This window comes from Lagopus muta, chromosome 4 (assembly GCF_023343835.1).
Source record: "Lagopus muta isolate bLagMut1 chromosome 4, bLagMut1 primary, whole genome shotgun sequence".
Lineage (NCBI taxonomy): Eukaryota > Metazoa > Chordata > Aves > Galliformes > Phasianidae > Lagopus > Lagopus muta.
The window spans coordinates 42,003,110-42,029,993 of NC_064436.1; the positions used below are offsets into that span (position 1 = coordinate 42,003,110).

General features: G+C 33.9%; 1 protein-coding gene across 1 annotated transcript in view; it reads right to left on the bottom strand.

Annotated features, from left to right (window-relative positions):
- Positions 1–4,052: 4,052 nt before the first annotated feature.
- Positions 4,053–26,884, bottom strand: part of MTNR1A (melatonin receptor 1A) — a 45,459-nt gene continuing 22,627 nt past the window's right edge. The window contains exon 2 of the mRNA XM_048941176.1: positions 4,053–5,136. Within this exon, the coding sequence (XP_048797133.1) occupies positions 4,268–5,136 (869 nt within the window). The 3' untranslated portion in view covers positions 4,053–4,267. The remainder of the gene's footprint in view (positions 5,137–26,884) is intronic.

The following is a 26,884-nucleotide window of genomic DNA, read 5'->3' on the forward strand; positions in this document are numbered from 1 at the left end:
AATAGGGATGGTTTGGGTTACTAGTATTTTACTGTATTCGGAAAATAAAGTTGGTTACCACCATTAATATAAGGGCTGCTCAGAAGGTAATGCCTCCTATTTTATCATGTTGATCCACAACATCAGAAGTGGATGTTGGCAGTGACAAACATATGTATTTCTTAATTATTTGTAAACCACAGTAATGATACGCAGAAAGTATTTAATAAAAAATAATTAAAGAATTACACTCCACCTGTATTATACTACAGTTTGTGAACAAAATGTTCATCTGAGATTCTATTTTAAATTTAGCAACCATATGTACTTATGCACTTTTTTATTATATTTTAAGTACGTTTTTATTATTGCTTTTTTTTCAAGTGTAAGGGAAGTAACAGTTCACTTCAACCTGTAAGCAATAATCAGATTTAATATTGTGTTATTTCTAAAAATAGAATTTTTAGAAATCCAAATTTTAGAATCTAAAAATTTCTAAAAATAGGTCCAAAAGAAGAAAAAGGTCAATATGAACTGATTATGGAATGATGTATTATACAGTGCAGTACGGTTTCATTACAATAGTATATTCATTATGGATGGTTTAAAGACTTAGTTTCTGGAATACGTAAGAAAAGAAAGAAAAATAGAGGAAGTATTGCTATATATTATTCTTACTAAAATAACATGCTTGCTTCATATCTATGTGCTTCCAGTAACTTAGTGGAAGAAGAAACTGTGCAGGACACTCTTACATGACCTGTTCCAAATGAAATTACTTTGTTGCATGTAATTACAGTTTAAGTACAATAAATGCTCTGTTAAATAATATTAATGTATTCATTAATAATTCTCTCTGCTGGTAAAATTAAAATAATGCCAGATATCCTTGTTAACAGGAAGTTTGCAATTATGTTGACAACAATTAAAAAAAAAGTCTGTAAGGATTCAAGATGTGATATTATCAGTTACAAAATGTCAATATATTCAAGATTGTGATATAAGAAAAAAAATTTTTAGGATAAGACCAGAGTCAATTACGATGTGAATTTTCAGTGTCATGCATACAGGCAATTCATTGCTTCTTCTCAGAGTTCATTTGGGTTCATTAGAGCTCAAAATCGAAGTGGATAGGAAGTACTGAAGGGAAGTGTCTTTGCATGCATGGCAGACTTCTAAGACTTGAGTTTTAGATTTAAATCCATCTAGGCCTTATGGCTGGTAAGAAAATGCTATCCGCCAGACAGAGATCTAAATAATATAAACTTAAAATATGTCTTTCATACAAGGAAAAACGTCATGACTTGGAACTGCAAAAACACATCATGGCTCATTCACTTTCATAGAAGCAATGAAATCTGGTTATATTTCTAGCTCCATCTCACTATAATGAAAGGAAATTACAATTATTTTTGTTGATCATTTTTATATTGACCATAAATATTTGGAGATGCTGACTTACGTTGCCATGTAAGACAGTGGTCTGCTCACTGTCTTACATACATCACTTTAACCTCTTCTTAGAGAGAACAAAATCTGAATAGAAAAAAATCACTACTACAGAGTTAAACCACAGTATTCTCTCATTTTTGCAGAGTTTTTTGAACACCCTGACTAAAGTATCTCAGAATGGCAGTAAGAGTAGAAGCAGTGTGAAGAGAGCAGCAGATGTTTCTCATCCATATTAATTTACACTACATTGTAAAGTCTAATACATTTCCCTCCCCCAAAGAAGAACAAGAGATTAGTTTCTTAAAGTTATTGCTATATTTATCAGCTCGTAACATCACCACCATGCACAGTTCTGTGATTTAGATATCATACAAATATTTCAAAATATCGATCTGAAAAAAATGCTCTCCATTTTAATTACAGGCCTATTCAATAAAATATATACCTTTGGTATAATATGTTTTATTGCATATAGCAAGCCATTTTCATTATCATCAAAAATATACTTTAGCACTTGTGAATTACAGGGGACTAATTCCTCAGAAAACTAACAAGTTTGAATCAGCTCATAAATACATAGACAGGATAGGCATATACATTATCTGTTGTCAATGGCAAGTGAAAAATATTTGAGAATTCTAAATTTACTGATGATTAAGCTAACTGTCTTTATGCTAATTTATTAGAAGCATTGTAAGACATTTTCATTGAAAATACACTTTAAATAAGGCAGGTTTGTAAGAATTTGAATAGTGTTTTTTCTTACATGAAGATTTTATTTTCTTATACGCTGGTCATGCCTCCCTCCCTATTCTGAAATCAATACACACAAAGCAACAAAACAGAGCAAAGCATCCTCTGAGGATGAAATCACAGTGAAAAAAACTGTGATATAATTTATGTTGTTAATCATGTTGTACCATACTGCATCACATGATGATACCACAGTAGAAGAGAGCTGGTTATTTACACAGTGGTTCTGACTGGCAAATGTAAACAAAGATGAGTCAAGCACCTCAACAGTGCTTTGACTGGCTAGTTAATCTGCAGGATTTTAATATGTTTATTAGTTCCAGCTTGACATAAACAAGTGAGAACATGAGGCACCTATGTTTAAGGTAAGAAGCTGGTCATTGACAAAATGTCAGTGGGATTTTCAAGTAAATATGAATGTTTTCTCTCTTTAGTTCATTGCTAATATTAAGTCAAATGTACACTAATCTGTGATCCATGAAAGAGGAGATGCTGTTAGATTTCTAGACAGCTTAAGGAATTATATAAATATAGAGTGGCTGTTAGTTTCTAAGACATATAAATTGAATAAAATCTCCAGTACAGCAAGTAATTATTCAAATTAATTGCTTAGATAAGTCTACTTTTCACTACAGAAAACTTTTACAGGCTGTTCAGAAAAACTTAGTATAGTTGGAAAAGCTCAAGTTTAATTGAACATTGGTACAGATATGAACAATTGAGTACTAAAAGGTATGACAGTTGCAGTATCTTTCCAGAGTTAAATATTCCTTCTCTGTAAGGTCAGCTTGAAGGTGAATCCTATTGTCTTCCGACATCAGAGGACATTTTATCAACAGAGATGCACTGTTGCAGGAGACATGCTGTCTAGGTATACTTCCTCATTTCACAGTGTGCTTCCTCTCAATGAAAAGGCACCTGCTGTCTGTAGAAAGTCCACATAACAGGTCCTGTCCAGAGAGTCATGCATTTCTCCTTCTAGCAGCATCATTAGTAGCATTTTCTCTTTATTATTTAGATGTGTTTAATTGTTCTAGGTGAACATTATTTTTACAACCGTGTTAAACAATGATTATTTTGAAAAGCTTATCTATGAGAGATTACAAAATAACCTGTAAATCTTACACTATGCCCAGGAGATTAAGTTGAGAAAGATGTCACATGCTCATTCTGTAAATATTTGTAATTTCCCAGGGTGTAATGAGATTATGACTCAAGTAACCAGACAAAATGGCATCCTTACCCACTGTCACTTTTAAAAGCATAAGTCTTCTTGCAAAGGCTCAGAAATTCCATACCACACAGAATTGAAAAATACTGGTTCTTCCTTGCTTATATTTCTAGGAGGCGTCTCTTCAGAACATGTTTTGGAAAACTTTCCAATTTTGTGAATTACTATGTCTTCAGAAAAAAAGTGACGTTTTGTATTTTTCTCCACCTGTCCCAAATGGCTTGAGAAGATGAATTGAATCACTTTTCTTTCTGTCCACTTTATCCTCCCCTCTCTGTAGCTTTGATAATAATCAGTTGCTTTTCTTCCCCTAAAATCTATTTTGAATTTGAGAAGTCAGTTGGGAATGCCACTACTAGGAAGTCTGGTAAGGTTTAATGTAAACAATTCTTAGAGCTTATTCCCCAAAATACAACCAGATTTCATCTTTTAAAATAAGTTGTCAGAGATTTTTGAATCGGGATCATAACTCGGCCAAAAGATGGGGTAGAGAGCAATGGGAATAGTTTTGTGTCTTTTTTCATTAAGCCAGGTAATATGGATATTTCTGTTTCATTCTATCTCTGATTTGTTAACTCTGTTTGAGAGGAGGAAAAAAAAAGTATCCATGCATAATTTGTATTGTAATTCCCTCAAGGATATCACTGTGTTGTTATATGAAAGATACACCACTGTATAACAATATCTGTACGTAAAGGCTCTGTAACTCAGATTCCCAAATATCATGCAAAGATTTTGATCAAAGTTTCTTCGATGTAGAATAGAGAATTCAGTATAATATTCAACAGTAGGTCTAATGAAACAGATTTTTTATTTAGATGTTGTGGATTGAAAGTAATAAGGTTCCCATTTTCACACAGAGTCCACCTTCACTTGATTGTTGTTCGTAATCAGCGGAGAAGGTTTACTTCTTATCCTGTCTGCTGCATCATTAGAACTGTCCTGGAAAAAAGCTTTTGCTGTACAAAAACTGACAACAATTTTCTTGTATTCTCTTCTGAAGTTCTGATTCAGGAGTCCATATATGATGGCATTAAGGCAGCTGTTGAAATACGCCATGTAATAGCTAGACACGAACAACCACTCTGGAATCCTAGGGATTATAGTTTCTGGGTCAACAGCCACAGCAAGGCCAATGAAATTCAGAGGAGCCCAGCATACTGCAAACAGTACAAATACCACAAACATGGTTACAAAGTTTCTGAAGTCATGTGGTTTCAGTCTGGGGTTGTTGTCTGGTTTAACCCTTCGTCTTACCTGAATAACAAGGATCCATATTCTCAAGTAACAGTAAGTAACGATGGCTATGGGAAGCATGAAGTGGAAAAACACCACTGCTATTGTATATGCTGAACTCACAGACTGTGCAAATGTGCACGAGTAAATCCTGGGGTCATACTGTAGAGATCCTACAAACAGGTTGGGCACAATAGCAACAACTGTTAGGACCCAGATAAGAACAACATAGCACAAAGAATTCTTGTCGCTGTACAGCTTGTCATATTTGAGACTGTGGCAGATATAGCAGTATCGATTGATAGCAATGCCTGTAATATTGAAAATTGATCCAATGACACTTAGGCCCATCAAGAAGCCACTAATCTGGCAGTGAAGGTATCCCAGATTCCATCCATTGTGAAATACAGATGTGAGGACCAGAGGATATGGATAGATTGCTACGACCAAGTCTGCAATTGCCAGGCTTACCACAAATATATTTCCTGTAAAATAAATACAAAAATACAAGTATTAGTTTCTCATTCTCTCTTCCATTACTTCTGCTCTTAATACATTAATGACCAGACTTAGTGGAACACTTTATATTTAATTAAGTTCTAGTTTCTAGGTTGAAATTAACTGAAAAAATTAAGCATTCTCTCAGGTCAGTTTTCTAATTAAAACAAAGAGACATTATTATAGGGTGTGTTAGCTCTTGGTAGAACTCTCAAAGACAAAGGAATCTGCCATAATTACATTAATTTTGAATTAATCCTTTTAGTGCAGATGATATATTCTCTCTCTTTTTTTTTTTTTTTTTTTAAGAGATGATTACTTTAGTAATAACTCATCTGAACGCCTTCTAGCAATTCTAGGTTCTAAGGAGAAGGTCACAAAATAAAAAAGATACAGCTTCTCTTCTTTTTTAAGAAATAACTACTGCATACCACATATATGTGTTATGTTATTCATGTTCATATCAACAGAAATGTATAAATGTATACATGTTCATATGTATAGGTATACAAATGTGTTTGCGTGTAAGTGTGTGGTAAGATTGTTCACAGAAGATTAAATATAAGCTATTGTAACCTCTAGGAAAATATATTGCTAGCTCAGTAGTAATCAAAATCAGCTTTGGCAAATTGCTTTATGCATTTACCTTGAGAAAAAAACATAAATAAAAATATTTTAAGAAAAAAGGTAAAAGTACTTATGGATTAATAGGACATATAATTTTCAAAAAGTGTTTTACTTGAAAAAAGTTTAAATACATATTCTCTCACTATGCTTTACATGGCTGTGTAGAAATATTAACTGTGCAAAAAATATAGACAAAAATACAGCAATTATTTAGCTCAGGATTCCACTTATTCCCCTTTTTTCAAACTTTTGATTTTAACATGAAATACTACATTTGGCATTTATACTCGTAGCAATGGGATAAATGGCCTCAGAAGATTGCTACAATACTTTTCATAGATTTTGTATCTGGATTTAGAGACGTCTTTCTTTCTATGGTCTCCATAATTTCTTTTTTTTGCCTGTGAATTCATTGCCAGGCTGAAATTTGTTTATCCTGTAGGCTTTAGCATGATTCCAGATCATTTCAGAAGAAACATCAGAGCTCTTTTAAGCAGAAGCTCTGTGTTTAACTTAGGGATTGAGAAATTGAAATGGTATTAAAAGTTGGTAGTAGTGGGTTACCAAACATCCTCCCCTGTCTCAAATGCTGTATATTTGATGAAATGGCTACAGATAAATTCTAGTTGGGAAGAAGAGCTGGGACCTTGTTTAAAGAATACTTGAAGAATCCTGTTTCATTTGCTTATAGATTTTTTTCACAATTAAGACTGTTCATATCAGACTTTTCTCTATGCTATTCACTACAACTTCTGCTGGTGATCTGCATGAATACTGCCATTATTACCAGTATTGACACTCCTGATATAAAAGGTTCAGCTATTAACCAGCTATTAACAAGAGAAATGTTGAAAGAAGTATGGATTTTCTTTTTGCCCTTTTTCAAGTAAAAGAAAGGTGTAATGCTCTTTCTCTCCTTCTCTCCTTCTCTCTTCCTTTCTCTCTTCCTTTCTCTCTTCCTTTCTCTCTTTCTCACTTTCTCTTACTCCCTTCCTCCCTTCCTCTCTCCCTTCCTTCCTCCCTTCCTTTCTTTCTTTCTTTTTTCCTGATTTGTTTTAGAAATGCTTTGGAAAAAAACAGTCTAGGAAAAGTAGGCATTCTGTCTATGAATCAGATAAATTTCAGGCCTCAACAAATTTGGGAACCATGGTAATCCCAGCTGTTCTTTCCAGTAGGCTGCCACAGACCCAAAAACCCTGAAAGGCTAGAAAGATAAGCTGTTTCATAAGGCGCTGGGAGGCAAGCAGGCCAAGTTGGGAACCTATCTTTTTAAAAATTCATGAACTTGGAAACCAAACTCTTCATCTGTCTTTTCCTGGTTTGCATGTCACGTATAGCCTTGGGCTAGAAGACTGCTGGGAAACCAGATGCTTGCTTGTAAAGAGTACATTTAACTTGCCGTTCAGGAATGGTTGTCTTCAGACTTGAGTTCTGATGCATTTTCCTTGTGAGTATAGAAATTTCAAGTAAAAATTTTTTGGATTTAGCTTGTTTATTATGTGTTTTAAAGTTCATTGTTTCAGATTCTGATGTTGGATCTGAAATAGTGCTGATGTTGCACATGTTGAATAGTTCTTGCTTAAAAAATAGGAGCCTTGATTTAGGCATCCACTATTACTGGAAGATACTCAATGAATTCCCATATATTTAATGGCATATTGTGAAAATAAAAATTCTTATGTGTGTGAAGCATTGGTATTGTAGTGGTGAGTATCAAAAAAAAAAAAAAAAGATCTGGGTATAAATCAGCTTTTATCCTCAGAGTTGGGTTTGAACAGAATGCTATAAATGAAGTCTGAAGTTCCATGTTAAGCTCTTTAAAAAGAACAGCTACAGCATCAGAATCTTCAGTAGTTCTTCAGTGAACAAAAACTAGTCTTCCTCCTAAGAGATTAAGATTAGACTGTTGGGGAAGAATGTGATTTATGTAAGTGAAGAACTCGTTACAGAGCATTACCACAAGTTGGCTGAACAAATGTTCAGTGTAGAGTGAATGTGGAGGGTAATTTCTTGACTTCGCAGTTAAATGAGTTTAAGCAGCTGTTGTGTTATGGATGCATGTGAGAAGACAATACAGTGGTCACTTTGTGGACTTTATCGGCCTGTTCTTTTAGATGAAATCTAAAGCAATTTCTGTTAAATACTTTCACCATTGCTTCTAAAAAAAGGAAATTATTCTGCTCAGCAACCACTTAGCAACGTCAGACCTACCTGCTAAATAAAAAAAAACCCTGCAGTAAAGCAATTGAAAACAAACAAGTACTTTTCCAGGCAAATGAACTTTTCCAAGAGCACAATATAAGCTGAATATAAAAACTGTGACCTTGGCAACTTATAAAAATATATGGGATATTAATTGCCCCAGTGTCAAAATTAATAACTTGGCATCAAATAAGAACTATATGATGTTATACCAATGGTAAGTAGCATCTGCATAACATATAAATTGCTGTGTGTGTTGATATTCCCTAAGGTATTAAATGAATCCAGAAATTAATGGGAATTAGTATGTCTGCAGAAATTTCCAGAAACTTAAGTGCAGGATATTCATGGAAAAATATTACAATTACTTAGTCTAAATGGTGCTCTGTGTCTCTTGTAGACTTAAACTGAAGGAGGTGGGGGTCCACAGATCTAGTTCCTCAGGTGTAGTGAAATATTTTGATAATTTCAAAACTTCTAGCTTGGACCAGGGGAAAAAAAAAAAAAAAAAAAAAAAAAAAAGTGAAAAAAGGAAACACCTACCTAAGGAATGAATAGCAAAGTGCTAAAGCCATTAGAAATTCCAACCAAAACTTTCTGGAACCAAGTCAGTCAAAATGAATTTTATCGAAGATGTCCTTTTGCTGGCAACAGTGGCTAAGCTACTGTTTCTCCTTTTTTGTAAAGATATTTCTGTACCTTTTAATATTGGATGCTATCACTATTTCTGTTTATTTATTTGAAATTCTTTATCATTTAAATAATGTATTGGCTTCTTATTACAAATCCTTTCCAGACATCATGTTTTAATCGTAGTTCTACATTTTGCAGTATAAGTGTTACATTTCCCATTTTTAATTAATTTTAATTAATGCTTCAGGTTGTACCAAATTTAGCTAAGAGGATCATAAAGTCTTTATGCTAACTAGAGATGCTTTTACTTTTAGGCAAAACTAAAGTCTATGCAGCTTTATTCAAGTCAAGTACAAAGCTTTTGTTTCAGTGGCCACTGGCTCAGCTCTCTCTTTGATGTTTACTTGTTAAGTGTGTCTCTGTGTCTCTGATAGTAAAAACATTTGCAATGTTGAAACAGTTATGATACCAAACCTACAAGTTCCATGCCATTCCTATTGATTGTCCATTTTTATTAGCTCTCAGATTCTGCCAGATGTGCTGTCATTTCTGATTGTTTCATAACTAGGCTTAATTAACAGGATGCTTTGCTTTCTAGAAGTTGTGCTTTATCCAAATATCGTGCTGCAAGAATTCCATTTTCATCATTTTTATATATTTAGTGTTGCCTAAGTTTTGATTTATGTTTTAAAGAACCTAGTTCTGATCACTCTAATACTGACTTTCTTCAAGGATTGCTACAGATTTAGCTGCATTTTGAAATGTTTCTCATTAATTCAATGCTGGCTCAGAATATGAAGTTAACTTTATGTGCTGAACTTAAAATGACTAATATTAGGTGCATGCTGGTATTAAACATACAGTGAGAAGTAGGAAATTCAAAGGCGATACCTCGCAGTCATAACTGAGCAGTGCAGCATTGTGACATGATTATATCGAGCAAAAGCGATGGCAGTAATTGAGAGCTAGCAAAACATGCAGTTCAGAAAACTTGTAACTCCACAACAGGATGGTAGCAGTGAGTAAGCCTCTGATTCAAGTATATAAAACATCACAGGAAATGAGACAACAGGCTAGTTTGTGAAGAAAACAGAATTAGAAGTCTAAAAATAATATTTAGTTTGCCATATTTTGTTCCTATGAGCTGGACTTCCTTCCCTAGAAATACATTTTGGTAAAAATACCTGCTGGTCTTTCCTCTGTTTCTCTTCCATGGATAGCCATTTCCATGAACAAAATGGTGTCTCAATGATGGATGACAAATCTAGTATTTGTTTCATATATTGTGTATAGTTTTACCCTAAATGTTGTTCCATTAGTGCCAGTGTTTCACTTTTTAAAACATCACAACCAACTACAAAATTAAGAAGTGAAAGCTGTTTTTGTGAGTATCAAATGCAAATTTAATAAAATACTCTTTTTCATGTATCTGGAGACAGAGCTGGATTATTACATCCTCAGCAACTCTTCTGCCCGGGATCTTAACCAATCATGACTTTAGTCAAATGGGATCAAGAAAAGACATAACTGTCCAGAATCTTTCTAGAATCACTTTAATATCAGAAATTTACTGTACCTGGCAGCACAGTTTGGGATTTCACAAAGGTAATGAGTAATAAAAATTATTAAACAAAAATTACTTTAATAGGGGGCAAGTAGTCAGTGTCTCAAGCAAAATTCCAAAGCCAAATGAGGTTATCTAGACAAGAAATTGCAGACAGTCCTACCTTCACTGAAGGAAGTTTTAAAATGTTTAAGAAACTAACAATCCTTGCTGTTCAGCATCAAACTGGCACAAAACAGCTGAGCAGAAATGTAGGAATAAATATTACATAAGCTCCAGTTACTCCTGGGAGCTTCATTCACTTCACAGATCATAATATCAACTCCCTTAGATCTGAAAAGCCTATATTTAAACTGAAGATACTATTTATAAACTTGGCCTGAATCAAGAAGTCCACATGCACATTAAATTTAAATAGCGTGATGGGCCTGTGGGTTTTTGCTTCTGATTAGCAAATTAACCCTCATCTTGCAGGTGGTAATGCAAGCAAATATAAATAGCTTAAAGGCCACAATGTATATTATAGCTCTTAATGTTTGTAAGAAAACCTCTTTCTCCTTCCTTTTAAACTAATAAAACTTTATATGATTTAGAAATTTTCTTAGAGCCTTATTTGAAAGTGCACCTCTCATAATAGAAGGGATTTTCACATCCACTTTCATCTAGTAGGGATACTAGATACTATGTAATTACAGACATGGCAGTTGCCTACAGATCTTAATGATGTTGAGCAGGGAGCACATGAGCACTGAGGAGAAACTATTAAATATTAACAGATCAGAATCATTTATATTCTTGCTAAAATAATCTTGCTAAAACAGCGTCACAGAGAAATTGGGATACTGCAAGGATCTAAGTAGCCTCAACTTTTAACTTTATTTGATGGAAATTCAGGATGCTGAATGCTACAGATCTGAAAAGCTAGAGAGCTGTATAACAGTATATTTGAAAGATAAGGAAAAACAGATTATTATTTTGTTTTTAATTTATGTCATCAGAGTAACCTATACTGTAATATTTCATTCCACTGTGCTGCAAACTGAAGAAAATTTGACATAATCAGCACAGCGTGAATGAAAGATCTGAAAACAAGATGTTGTACTGTATTTAGATTATGCTAATTATCATACAATCTTCCACTGAAGCTACAGCAGCAATTTAATTTGAAATACTTATGCCATCTTCTGGTCAAGAAAATTAGATACACGGAGTAACTGGCAGAAAATGGCAGTGAGAGATTATATAATAATCAGTGCAAAGAAATGAGGATTCCAGTGTCAGATCCAAGTTGGCTGTAGCAAAAATATGTACACATGATTTTAGTAGTTTGGCAGGTATTCAGAGGACATAAAGTCTTGTGTTGTCCAGTGGCACACAGATGAATGAGGCTGCTATTGCTTTCCTTCTTCCAGTCTAGAAGTATTTGTCAGTGCTATTCTTGGTTCTTTGCTCATGATAGGAAGGTTTTACTGTCAGGCAGAGAAAAGTATTGAGCCCATATGATGGATGAGTGCTACAGACTTGGGAATGTGAATTGCCTCTGGCAGTTCTGTGTAATATGTCAGGGCTGCTTTGAAAATGTCTCTCGTATTAGACCTCTCACATGGCAGAAATAGTTAATTTGTACTATGGAGCAGATGTAGTAAGTGCATGGAACACTGAACAACTCAGCACTGGCAAGACAGGTGTTTCTGGATATACTGATAAGCGTTGTGTTAGCCAGTGGACAAATTTATGTGCCATGAAATATAAAGCAGCTGAGAAAAGCAGTAATAAATAAAGGCCTAGACTGCCAATGCACATCTAGGCATTTATTGCAGGAATAGACTTGGCTGCAGTTCTTTTGGGGGGCTGATTTCAAAGATCTTGAGGTGGTCAGGGTCTGAGTATTTTTAAGGGTTCATAAGAAATGAAGGTTGAAAAGGATTTTAAATACTAGCAGTCTGAGTCAATACTGAATCTAAAGATACACTTATCATTCTGTTAAACTATATGGTGTCATGAAATATTTTTCCTCAAGGATCTACACAATACATTCATTTCCAAGATACTATGCCTTAGAAGCAGCAGCAAATTATATGTGATTCTCTATTCTTATACTGAAACCTCTACAGTTTCATTAGAATAACATCTACCTAATTTATGTTCACTTTAGTATGAAGATTTAATTAATAAATAAATTTATAAATTTATAAATTTAATTAATAAAATATATATTATATATATATTATATATATATATATATATATATAAAATATGATAGGAAAAAATCCTATGGAACTGCCTGTTTTTCAACAGTATGTACACAACAGTATGTATGTAGTACAGCCCAGATCTTACAGAACACTGAGACTGTCATCTCAGTTCAGCAGGCTGTATATAGACTATTAGAATAACAATGCTGCTGATGTCAAAGGATCACACAGTTGAACAGTATCATAGTACCGTAAAGATAAGGTCACTTCTTCCCCTTTCAATTGCATTTGCTATGGACACTGGAAATAAAGGACAGAAAATGGTGCTATCAAAGCTTAGATAAATAAAACTCATAATGCATTTCAGAGACTTAAATAAAGGACAGGGAAAAAGCTGGAAATGGCAGAGACGGATATACATGAAATATATTGAAGTTTTGTATTTGTACAGAATCTCATAGATCAGTCAGGATTGGTGCTGGAAAATGGAAAGACACAGCCTCTTCCCCTCCAAGGTCTACTATGTATTATGAGAAAGTAAATAGGAAAAACCATGAAGGTAAAGATACAATGGACCTCCAAACTGAAAATATGAAATCTTTCTTAAATCTCTTTTGAAAGTCAAATTTTTATGCAGCAGGGTTTAATGGTTGATTTTGTCCATAGTATTATTCATGGGAAGAAAAAGAAGTTAAAAAAAAAAAAAACAAAAACAAAAAAAAAAAAAAAAAACAAAACAAAAAAACAAAAAACCCCCCACAAAACTATCAAGAGTACAAAATAATGGATTTTCTTTCTGTTATGACTCAGAACAATATAGGGGGTCATTCAACCAATCCCACATTTAACTGAGAGTCCACAGTAGACAGCAATTCTAATCAAATGAGTTCTTAAAACAGTCCTGCTATTTCTTTCCCAAATATCAGTAACAGTGAGATCTCTGTCTGGAAACTGGAAAATACAAGTACAGAAAATGTCACTTAGATATATGTGCATTTGCTCTCACTTCCTCTATTATTTCCCTTTCTTTCCATTCTTTTTCTTTCTTCTTTGATTTATTCCAACTATATGTCTTTTATCCTTCACGTTGGAAATGTAGATTTCCAAGAAATCTTTTGAATCTCTTCTTTCTCCTTCTTTCCTTTCTCTCTCCCTCTCTTTTTTTTTTTTTTTTTTCTTTTTCTTCCCCGCCCCCCCCCCCCCCCCCCCCCCCCCCAGGTTCTTAAAAAGGTGAAAAGACACAGAAATATTCTGTATTACTTCCTCACTTCATCAGTGGAATATTAATTCCACTGTGTCATTACCAAAGACAGCTGCCTCCAACTCCTCTCGCCTCCCTTTCATATTTACATTGTCTACTGTGTTACAGTAAAAAACAGAAGAGGAAAGACCCAGGCCACGCAGAGCAAGATAAATGCTATCAAGTATCAGGGGAAATACACTAGAATAAACACTAGTTGCAACATTAGTCGGTTTTGTTGGTTTAAGTAACTCATGGTAGCAAGAGAGTAACGCTTGTAAAGCATGGGAAATACATTTACCATTTGAAACTAAAAGATGACAAAGAATTGGAACCTGTATATGCATGGTGGCAGGTCAAGGATGTTAATAACTGTATTCTCTCATGCTTGAAATGAAAAAAATGCAACTATGGACTAAGAAGGAGTGATGATACCATGATGAGTAGTTCCTTTCCTCTGTAAAGTTTCATAAACTCTGACAAATATACTGTAGTTAGCAGACCAGAATAGACTCTTCTAATCCAACACTGAAATACCCACACTGTCCTCCTCTTTGTGTGTTTGTCCACAGCCTGCCAAAATAATCCCTTTCTTACAGCATGTGCCTTTGTAATTTGTTGGCCACCCAACCAGCTTTAGGACTCTGTACCTGACACACTGAAGTGAAAATATGCTGGGAAACACAAATTCAAGCTAAACTATTTACACTGAGTGTCAATCAAATTCAAAATATGACAAGGCAACAACTGAGGTTTCAGATAGCTTTCATAAAAAGAACACATTGGTGGGAGAAATCTGTGCAGAATTGCTGCAGCAAGCCATTAAATTGATAGTCTTGACAATTTATGTTTATAAAAACCTTAGAAGCAACAGCATAGTTAGCCCTTTGTATAATTTAAAACATGGATTTAAGTATATGATGCAGGATAGATTTATGAGAAATTGAAGGCAGCAAGTAGTTCATTAACTGTTGCCCTGATTCGTACATATAATTACTTATCAGATTTTAGCATCTGTTCAGTATAATTGAGTCTTTTGATTCTTGATAATTGTTTTATTATATTATATACATATTTTATATATATATATATGCACTTTGTTGATACAACTTCAAGTTACAGCTGGCATTTATATTAGAGGAAATGAAGGAATTGCACTATCTGAGGAAAAATCAGTGTTTTTATATTTATAAAAATAATTAGAGGAAATAGACAATTTCACAGCACTTTTTTTCTTCTTTTTTTTTTTTATTCTTTTTTTTCAAAAGATCTGATTTCTAGTCCTCTAAGAGAATTAAAATGCATTTTAGAGAAAATTTTTTTTTTCAATTTTCTAATGCTATTTCCAATGCTTATAGCATTAGTCCACTGAACTTGACAGTTAACTATCACAGAAAACTTCAGGTATTTCCACAATGTACCACAATGAGATTTTATAATTAAGGTCAAACTCTTCAAGGGACTTTACTTCTCTTCAGTAAATACTGTCATATAACTCAATTTCTCAATATCCACTTGTCTAGTTAATTAGTAAAAACATGAACTTTCTCTTTAATGCATTTTAGAAATGAAAAAGTTACAGTTTATGTCATTTATCCTAAGAACATTAAATTAAGTTCTTTAACAAGTGCTCACTTAAATGGAGAAAAGCAGTTGGGTATGATGATGAACTTGCCAAACATTGTGTACTTAGAAAAACACTTGTGCCTAGGTGCTATTGGCTAAAATAGGTACCCTTATTGAACTGCATACAAGTTCAAATGAGTCAATGAGTCATAGAGTCATAGAATGGCCTGGGTTGAAAGGGACCATAATCATCATCTAGTTTCAATCCCCCTGATATGTGCAGGGTTGCCAACTGCTAGACCAGACTGCCCAGGTCATTCAATTACTTTTATCCTGTCTGAGTGGTGGTGGCTTTTTTTCTCATGCATAGTACTGTGGATTTTTTCAGAAAGCATTTTATTTTCCTGTTGTTTATCAATGGTTGTAGTCATAAGACAGCTGTGAAACTAGCTAATAGGAGAGAAATACATATATATGGTTGGGTGTCCAGACCTACGTATGTTTTTCAAACTTATCGCTCAGGGTTCTGTTTAACCTGTAGTGTCTGTCAAGAGGAATGAAATAAATGGCTGACACCAATACTTGATCAAAAGTATTGGATTTTTTGTTATGGTAAATTCAGTAGTAGCATATAAAACCTGTGCTATGATACATCTGAAATACTGGTACCCAGTAATTTTTATTATGACTCAGACATATCTTCACTGCTTACCTTGAGAGTTCAAACAGAGTTTGTAAACTCAAGTTCAATATCTTCACGGTAAAAAATGTGTGAATTTTCACTCTGTGAAAATTAAGTAGATTTGGAAAAGCAAACCACCAATATAATCTTAGTCTTTTAATAGTATGCGTGTAAAACCTTGGCTGTTGAAGCTCCTTTCCTTTATAAATGCCTGTTTGTTCTCTTCTGAGCCTTTCTACCTATGTTAGAGAGAATCTTACAATAAAATCTTTTAAGCAAGATGAATAGCTAAATATAGACAGCTAAAGATAGTATCCTTTTAAATATTCAGTAAAAACTTAGCTTGTTCTATTTCTGAACCTTACTCCTGAGTTCTCCATCTTTTTTTAGGTATTGGTTTTTAGTGTGTCAACATACTTCATTATTTATTAACATTTAACAAAGCAGAGAACAACACTTCTAGTTGGAAGCTAAAAAAAAATGCACAAAACAAGAAAGGTAGGATAATTATCTGAATTTATAGTGCTGAAAGGATGCCAACAGGAAGAGGGTCTGTACAATCTGTATCTCAAAGATAGAGTGTATTTCTATCATGTCACAAAACTTGACATGAAGGTTGTGAGAAGTATAATAACAATAGTGGTCAAGTGGTAAGGCAACTCTTAATAGTCCCTTTCCCTTTCCTTTCTTTCTTTCCTAATAAGGAATAAATACTTCATCTTTCAAGCATTATCCCTGTAAAATATTCTACAAGCAACTGTTAATATATCAGCAGTCACTTAACAAATAAGAGACTGAGCATTAAAAAGAAATAAAAAGTCTATCTTCCACATATCATCTAAAGCCTCCTAGATTTTCTTCCTTTAATTTCAGAAACATTTGCATTTAGCTTTGTAAGTGAAAAGACTAAAGATTCCTCCAGCAGTTTTGGAAGTGAAAGTCAGCTTGAACTCCTCAGTGAGTTGCTTTAGCCTTTTCCATCTAGGAGCATAAGCAGATTAATTTATTTATAAAAATAACAGCAGAATGGCTTCCCCAAAAGATTCTTCACTTTTTCAAAACATATATACACCCAGATTAACAGCCTTCATTTGTGTGAAGTAAAACTGATCAGTTCACAATGCAGAAGGAACTATCTCGGTAACGTAAAAAAATCCTCCTACAAACACTTTTATTGAACTTGTGCATTTCAACTTCAACCTCTGATGTAGAAGCATTTGCTGTCATTATATTCATTTCATAATAGACTTGAATTCATATTTTAGAAAAGTCCAAGGGGATTTTTGATAGAATTTCCAATATCTGAAATACAACACGAGTTCTTTAAGATATTTTTAATCATATTTTAGTATTTAGATCAACCTTTCTGTAAACATGGTGTGGCAGCATGTTGAGATGATCAGAGATTAAAAGTGTATTTATTTTCTCCTTACAGTAAGCTCAATAAAGAAAACCACCTAAGAGAGGGAAGAAGAAAAAAGAACCAGCTGCTCTCTGCTTTTTTTTTTTTTTTTTTTTTTTTTTTTTTCTCTTTCAATGTGTATCTCTTCTTCCAGGATTAATTTACTTCAGCTCAAGCACACTTATGGTTTATTGTGGACCTTTCTTCCTCATTTCTTAGGCCTGATATGCTTTCAGTTCTTCTTAGCAGTGTCCTGTGCCTGGTGCTTCTTGGATGGTGCTTGCTTTTCTTGACTCTGCTCAGCTGTTTCTGAGAGATAAAGTGATCTCTCCTTACTTCCAGGTTTTTAATCTCATCCAGATATGTCCTTATTCTGTGGTTTAACCCAGCAGACAAGTCACCACACAGTCATTCTCAATTCCTTCTCCCATTGTGGAGAGAATCCAGAAAGAAAACAGCAACAAAGTAGAACTTGTAAGTTGAGATAAAAACTATTTAATAATATAGAAAATGAAAATGAAAATAATAATAATAATAATACTATAACAAAAATTACAATGAGATATATTATTATATGACATATATTTATGATATATATATATTATCACATGATACATATGATATTATTGATACATTAATTATGCACTATAATAGGTTTGACCCATTTAGGTCAGCTGTTCTACCTCTGTCCCATTCCAAATCTTTGTGCTCCCACATCTCCCTGCATTAGCAGGAGAGTACAAGAAGTTTAAATATACTTGATTCTGTACAACACTGCTCAGCAATAACCAAGTCATTGATGTGTTATCAACATTGTTATTCTACAAAAGCCAAAATATGGCAACATACCAGACACTATGAAGCAAAAAAGAAAAAAACCTCAGTCCCAGCTGAAACTGAAACACCTTATTAACAAAATATTGCATGCAAAGAGAAAAAGAAAGGAGAAAATAGCTTTAGTTGGAGAAGACAATTAGCTAAGCTTTACATCTTCAAGACAGTCCCTAAAAATGTCTATTTTAAGTCTTCATTGAATTAAAATCCTGTGACAAACTTCCATTTCCAGTGAATGAACAAAGACATGCAACCCTTTTCTTCTAGAATAGGATGAAATTTATCTGTATAAAAGTCAGTAAATAAGCCATTCTAACCAAGTGTCTAACTCAGCTTGCTCTCCAAGCCTTTTCTCTGATGATGAATTTTCTGAGTAACATGTCAACTTGGAGATTATTTCATTGATAAGCAAGCATTGCTAAGAATAAGAATCTGCTCCACACTGCTGAAGTCTTGAAGGTGGGAAGAACAGTGCATAAAAAAGATGGAAATGTGACAACACAGCAAAGGTCCTTTATGTGACCAGCTGCTGAGATGAGTGAAAAAACAGTGGAAGAAAATAAGACTTCTAGAATAATGGATTCCCAGAATCATTAATGTTGGAAAATACCTCTACAATCATCTGGTTCAACCGTCAGCCCATTGCTACTTTGTCCACTAAATCATACTACCATATGTTACTACTACCCTTTTCTTGAAAATCTCCAGGAATGGTGACTCCAACACTTCCTTGGAAAAGCTGTTCCAATGCATTATGGTGCTTTCTGAGATTTTTCCTAATACCCAACCTGGATCTTACCCTGCTATAACTTAAGGCTATTACCTCTTGTCCCATCACTAATTACCAGGGAAAAGAGGCTGACCACCACCTCACTAAAGCCTTCTTTCAGGGAGATAGCAGTAAGGTCTCCCTAACCTCCTCTTCTCCAGACTAAATAATCCTAGCTTCCTGAGCTGGTCCTTATAGAACTTGTGCTCCACCAGGCCCTTCACAAGCTTTGATGACCTTCTCTGGACACATTTTAGGGCCTCAATGTCTTTCTTGTATTGCAGGGCCCAAAACTGAATTCAGGACTCCAGCTACAGCCTCGTCAGATCAAGTACTGAAGAACCATCATGTCCCTGATCCTGCTGACTACATTATTTATGATACAAAACAGGGTGATGTTGGCCTGCGCGGCCACCAGAGCACACTGCTGTCTCATGTTCAGCTGGCTTTTGACTAATACCCCCAGATCTTTCTCCTCCATACAGTTTTTCAGCCTAAAGCCTGTTGCATTTCACATGCTTGTTGTGAACAAAGTGCAGGACCTGGTCTTATTGCAGCTCATACAATTGGCCTCAGCCCATCGATCCAGCTCTAGTGGAGGGATAAAAGATTTTGTCACAGAGGAATACATACTTTTGGAATCCATTAAATTTAAATTAGAGTTTTTAACAGGAAAATTATATTGTATTATTTCTCACTTACTATTCATTTTTAATAAATCCTATCCTGAGACTCAATACATTTTTGTTCCAAGATCCATTTGGAAAAGAAATAAGAAAGCTTTTGGGAGGATGCAAGTTGTTCAGTGGCATAAGTCAGTTATTACCAAGTTCAATTCTTATTAATCAAGCAGCTATTGTGAGGAGAGGAACTGGATGTATATTAAAGAGAAGTACCCTGTACGTTAAAGAGAATTTGACTGTGTTCCACAAGATACATCAGAGTCCATTTCTTTGTGCCAATTTGCACAAAGTGGTTTGCTTGCTTTCTTCAATCTGTTCTAGGGCTGAAGGTATGTAAGAGCCATAAATTTTCATGCAATTGACATCATAGCTCTGTGTTCCATACCTAGCTCTTTGATTTTCTCTGAATTAGAAAAAAAGGAGAACAAAAAAAAAGGAAAAAATGCAAGCAACTTCACATAATTATAATAAATATCTTTGTGTATTTTTTCCAAATCCAAATCAGAGAACCTGACATCTCCCACAGATGCCCCCTACCACTCCTCTGGAAGGTAGTGTAGCTAATTGTTAGTTACAATCTCAAGTAGGTCAAGCACTAAATGACAAACACAGGATTGGATTTTGCTCTTGCCTAACTGTGCAACTTCATAATATCTTTTTGTCCTATGAAACTTCCTTCCTAGCATTTCTATTTCCCTTTTTCTCATCTTTTTTTCCCCCATATTAATCTTTTCCATTATGTATTTATTATGTATCATTTCATGGACAAAATTTGTATTCTCAGTACTACACATGCTATTGTAATCAATTACTGTTAGGTATGTAGTCAAATAAAAGACACTAAAAAGCACTTTAAAAAAAATATATATTACTATATTTTCTTTGCTGTCTTCACATAACATTTAAAAGAATTAACATTTTTCCTGATAGTCAAGCTCTCTTCTCCATTCAGTCTATATCTGTGTGAACAAAAGTACGCTAAAATGCACAGGCTATTAATAACATGAGAATGAAAAAATTCTATTATCCTTAAAGGATGTAGAAATAACAGTTCTGCCACTTACAATAACAGTCAAGATTGTAATACTAATTTAATTTCTTGAACATCTCTTCAATATCCAGTTCACTGTCAAGAAATGCTAGAAATTAGAGTATGTCTTTTCACTATGGAACTGATCACTTTTACTCTGCTTTTGTGGAGTGTCTTTCTAAAACACTGGTGCAGAAAGGAAGTGGAGCAGGTCTTTCTCCATCTTAGCAGAAGTTCATCCAGGAGCTGAAGTTCAGCATGGTAGTTTAATGTGTTAAAAATGTCTTCATTAAGGTGCTGGCTTTCTCCATTCCTTTGCTTCCTTTCTGGTTCTTTAATTTCTTCTCATTCGCTCAGTTTAAGGGACAAGAAGAAGAGAACACATTAGCTCTAGAAGGTGAGGTCTGCTCCAAAAACAGAAGGATGAGGCATTTCTGTGATGAATTTTATTGCTTCCTTTCTTTCTCTTAGTGAAGAACTGTTGGTAGGGGGTATATGAGGAAAAGCAGCCTCTGAAGGAAAATGTTTCTTATTTGCTAGTCTAGTAGAGACGTCAAAGAATATCACTTAGTCATGGGCAGTTTCTTGTGCTTATATTTTTATGTTTAGGTGCATCTGTTAATGACATCTGCAAAGCTAAAATGAATTTGGTTGTATTTGTTATATAGTTGCTACTAGTGTTTGAAATCTGTAATATAAATACACCAAATTGATAATCTTGGAATTGTGAACACATTTAAATATTTCATTGAGGTTGTTCTAGAATTACAGTAAAAGATATTATATGTTAAATATTTGAAAGTCTTAAGTACTCTAGCTGAAATTTAGCGCTAAACCTACTTACAATCAATCATTCAAATTCAAGTAATTTCTTGTTCTAAATGCCAAATGCTTTGTTCATCATTTAATATTAGTGCAGTCATTGAAGTTAACTAGTTTTTCAAGCCTGACATCTTCTGTGAAGTTAACTAATGTATGAACAGTATGACCTATTTGGTCTTAGTTGTGCTTAAGAATGAACACAATTAATACAGTGGATTTAATAGCCTGAGTGAATCTTCCATAATTACAGTCCTGTATTTGTATGGCATGGGCCAGCCATGAAGAGGCAAGGAAAAAACCAGTATTTGTGCTAATATGCAGTGATGTCACAATCTCCAAAAAGAGCTTCACACTTGACAAGTATCCTAACTTTGATGACCATTGCAGAAGTACTGCTGAGGGATACATTGTTCAACTTCTGGTACATTCAAGCCAAACAGAAGCAATTCTGTTACATTATATTTCTGTATCTTTTCTTGCAATTGTGTTGAAGAAAAACTTCCAGGACACTGGAAGTTTTTAACTTGCTTGAATTAACATAATCACAGTAACTATGAGGAAACCACACAGGTTTACAGGTCCGAAGAATAAAGATATTATTCAATTTCTCAAATATTAAGTCATGGATTTTTGAAAATGTCTCCTTAACCACATATAAAATAAATAATTACTGATCTCACGTAGAACTCCCAAAACCCAGACACATGTACTATAATCCTATTATATTCAAATCTATCTTATTATTTCAGTATTATGCGTAGGTGAGAACAGAAACCCTTAATAAAATTGATGTTCACATCCTTGATTAGTTTATTTTTTAACTTTTATTTAACAGCAACAACAACAGAACAGTGCAAATATCAAACAGTTGGTAAAACATTCTTAAATCTGTCTGTGTCACATTTTCAGAAAGACTAGAGAATATTCACTTCTCCAGAGAAATCTGGTTGTACTATGGACTACTTTTTAGTAGTATTTTTCTTTGTATGTGCTTTCATGGATGAGAATGTTCTTTAAATCATCTCATTCATAATTATATTAGATGCTCGTATTTCTTGGTTCTTGGCAATTTATTAACAATATGCACCAAAAAAAAAAAAAAAAAAAAAAAAAAAAAAAAAAAAAAACCAAACTCAAAAAACTCAAAAAACTCAATGAAGCATGTAGAATTCTCACTTGAAACAAAGTCTCAATGACAGATGCTACCTATCACAACCAATATAACCTCAGAGGTTACAGTGTTTCACCATAAGAATATCCTTCTATTCTCTAATTGTAATTTGTTTGGCATCCTCAAACATTTCTATTAGACACAATAAGTGTAAATATTTTATATAGGAATTGAAGTTGGGGGGAATTAGGCTTCTATACACTTTCTTCTTCATTAAGCTACAAAGTATGTAGATAAAAACTGGTTAAAGTCCAGATCATATCTGTATGCAAAATGTGTCTCTAGAATTAACCACATCCAAGGAAGTCTGACAGAATCTTCAAAATTTACAGTTGGTTTTAAGTTTTTCTGAGACAAGATGATTAAATCAGACAGAATTTGCATATTTGACAGCAGAATTACGCCTACTTGTTGTGGGCTACTTTTTCACAACTAGTGAAAATTCTGCAAAGAGCCAGTCAGAACCATCATTAAAAACATTTAATTTAAAGATACCATTAATTATTTAAATAATCTTGCTATAAGGAAGATTTCTGTTGCTTCACAAAGTTGAACATTAGAAAATATTTTATTACTGTGAAGATGATCAATCACTAGCACACACTGCCCATAAAGGATGTGGAGTATCCATGCTTGGAGACAGATATCCAAAATTTAACTACACATGGTCCTGGTCAACTTACTCTTGCTGACCTTGCTCAAGTAGAGGGAGCAGACTAGAGGATACCAAAATATTCCTTCAACCTTACGTGATCCTGCAGTTCTTTGAAATTTCTTGTACTTAAAAATCCTTGATAATGAACACTCAGGCAGCGAGTGGACTTAGTTATTTAAACACAAGCATCTAGTGTCATTTGTGAGACTGTAGGGTACTGTACCTTGCCTTTGGATGCAGCTTGAGGAGATGGTTGCCATGCATGTGCTGTTTATGTTTCCCAGCTCCACACAGACATCTGTCTCAAATACCTCATGGCACCTCAGATGGCATTAGACACCCGTGTTTAAGTACCACATTTGTATTTTAATAATGTAAGATGAATGTACAAAGAAAAGCTGTGAGACAGCTGGGGAAAAGGATCACAGAAAGATTCAGTCCCTTTCTATAAATTATTATGTTCTTAACTGTTAGAAAATTAATTTCATACCTTGTCTGAGATGACTGAAAGAGTTATGGCCCAAAAATAAGAAAAAAGATAAGCATAAACTTCTAGGATCTTGGAATCCATATCTATTCAAAAGTAAGTCATTCTTGTAAAATGAGATTGACTAGACCAACAATAAACTTTCTAAAAATACCAAAAAACAGTCTTCCGCTTAGAAATATTTCTTTGTTGAAGGCATTTAAAGTAGACAAAGATAAATAAATTACTTCTATATAAATAGAAAGCAGATGTGCCACTTTTCTGCATCAGAAAGGAAATACAGTGTAGCAGTATGAAGAAACAGTGTGCCAAATCTTTCATTTTTCCTTCTGTACTGATCTTCAGCTACAGCAGTACTAATTCGCTCAGCAATGTTTTGTGCCACTAAGGATTATCAGCAGTACTATTAAAGAGAAAGCCTAACTCTGAATACAGCAGAAATCAGTTTTGTAGAATGCAGGTTAATCCAGCTTGAATTGCACTTAATCTTTGTTAGTAGATTAACAAAATGTATTTTTATGTTTCTTCTAGATTACACAGAAATGTTTGTAGAGATTAAGAATTGACATAGCTTTGAGCTCAATAACAAAATCTTTATTGGTTTTGATTTCAGCACAGGAAAAACACTGTAATTGCAATTGACAAACTAATTGCAAAACCTAAAATTGTCTGGGGAATAGGACACTGAAAACCAGAAGTTAGAGAAAAAGAATGAAGTTTTTTCCTGGATATGTGCAGATTTTTCCACAGGGTCATCCATTTATTCCCTTCTAGGTTAATGATCTTACAACTCGTATTTGCAATTATGCACCTGCTAGAGGAAAATCAAAGTTTTTACACCTATATGTAGTCATGCTTACGTACAAATATAAATTAATATATACAGGTGCATAATGCCAAGTTGTCTCTGTTACAAATACACCAGCAATAAATAAACTATAGACAACTGTGGTAAAGATATGTGTGAATATCAGAATAGAGAGTAGAGAGAGTAGATAATATCCTACTGTTTTTACTACTATCCAATAATACTGTATGTCTTTTAGTATTGTAAACATTCCAATGTCTAGGTTAGTGTGTTTTTTTGGCATAGTTTGAGGAGTACATTTTCATATATTTGTTGCATCCCCTGTGGTCCATGACTACACACATTTGGATTAGCTAGCTGTTTGGGAGAAACCACTACTGAACTTGGTTTGTTTACCAATTCTTCATTTCATTAATTATGCCTTTCTTTTTTAACTCTTTTTGTTGTTGAAAAGCAGAACATAGAGTGGAATTCAAGAAGAACCAGGAAACTAGTTGGAAACAGGATGATCACAGACTTAAAATAGCACTCATGAAAATTAAAATGTTTCCTAGCAATGATGAACTGCAGTTTCTGTGAAAAAATATGTACTTACAACAAGGTTCATAAGAATTCCATGCATAGAAAGGAACGAAAAGGACCCACTGTTATAACTTGGACAAAACGTTACTATATTTTAATAGATTGTCAGTGTCTGTAAGGATTACCAAGTAAGGCTTTGTAATACCTCAATACCAGCCGACTGCTCATCATATAGTGTTAGGAATCCCATTATCTTGAGTTTTAATTCAGTGACTCAGTAACTGTACAATTAATCACTTTGAACTAGAACTATAAAATTTCTAACAAATATTATTACAAGCAATTGCATTCTGGTTCTGAGAAGTCATGTATAAAATGGAACAAATTAGAGTTTGATTTACATCTTAATTGTCTAAAGACGTGGAACATTTTTTCCTTCTACTGTCTGGTAGTAGAAATTGCAAGTAATTGAATGGAGTTTTGAACAACTATAATAATCAGTTTATAGGGGCTTTTCTTAAATGCACATTGAAGCCTCAGTTATACTTAAAAAGCTATTTTGAAATTATTTCCTAATGAAGAACTATTTTATTGTAATTAGTCGTTTTTATCTTCTTAAAAGAATTGAATGTTTCTACTTGGATTATCATTTCAACAAGTATAGATAATATATCCTAAACTAAAAATAAGATTTCTACATTAAGCAAAAATCACATTTCATTTGCTTTTTTATTTTAATACCAACAAAATACATGAAGTTAGCGATAATGAATGATCAAAGTGATGTCCTTCATTTCAGTGAATCAAAGTAGGCTTTAATAAACCTTTGTTCTTTGGAACACAATTGATAACAAAATAAACTTTTAAATGCAAGTAAATGTGTACACATGAACACACGTTTACACAGGTCTGTATTCATCAAAGAAAAATAAAATCTGAAAGAAAAAGCAAGCAAAGCTCATGGCTTTTTTAGGTGGGTTTTTTTAAATTTTGTTTTTTGCTTTTTTGTTTTCCTTTTCAGAAAATAAGGAAAAAAAACTGCATAAAGCTATTTCAGTTAATAATGATAGAACAGGTTCATATTTGGAGAAGAGATCTCTTTGAGTAGGCTTCCAGGAATTAAAAGGAGCTTATAATCAGTAGGAAGACTAACTTTTTACATGGTCTGACAGTGATAAGGGGGAATGAACTTATTCAGAAGGTGGGGAGGTACTGGAACAGGTTACCCAAAGAAGTTGTCGATACTTCACTCCTGGAGGTATTCAAGGGCAGGTTGAATGGGGCTCTGGGCAGCCTTATCTAGTGGCTGACAACCACTGATTGAAACTAGATGGTTTTTAAGGTCCCTTCCAACCAAACCAAAGCCATTCTACAATTCTATGATAGAAAGTAACAGTCATGAAACTCTACTATGTTCTCAGTTGGTATCAAATCAGAAGAGTGTTGAAAGAGAAACACACTATAAAATAAATAGAAGTCCTGGAAAATAATGCTTAAATTTATAGAGAACTGATATGTGGTAAATTTTCTATTCCTAGTTAAAAAATGGCTTTCGTGCTGTTGGAACCATGTTTAAAGGTTGTGTGAGTAATTTAAAATAAAGTGATCAGCCATTTAAAATTCTTGTCTGCACTATAGAATAAGATTTTGCATAGTTATGAGGTTGCTTTATGAAAATGAATTACTTAAAGTTTTTTAAAGTAATGGAAAATTGAACTGATAAAAGACTGACATTCCAGGATCTTCTGTTTGAAGATACCTCATCTCCTGTAGATGCTGAGAGTAAGAGTGGAAGGAACTCTTATTCTCAGCTCTCTTACTCTCAGCTCTCTTACTCTCAGCT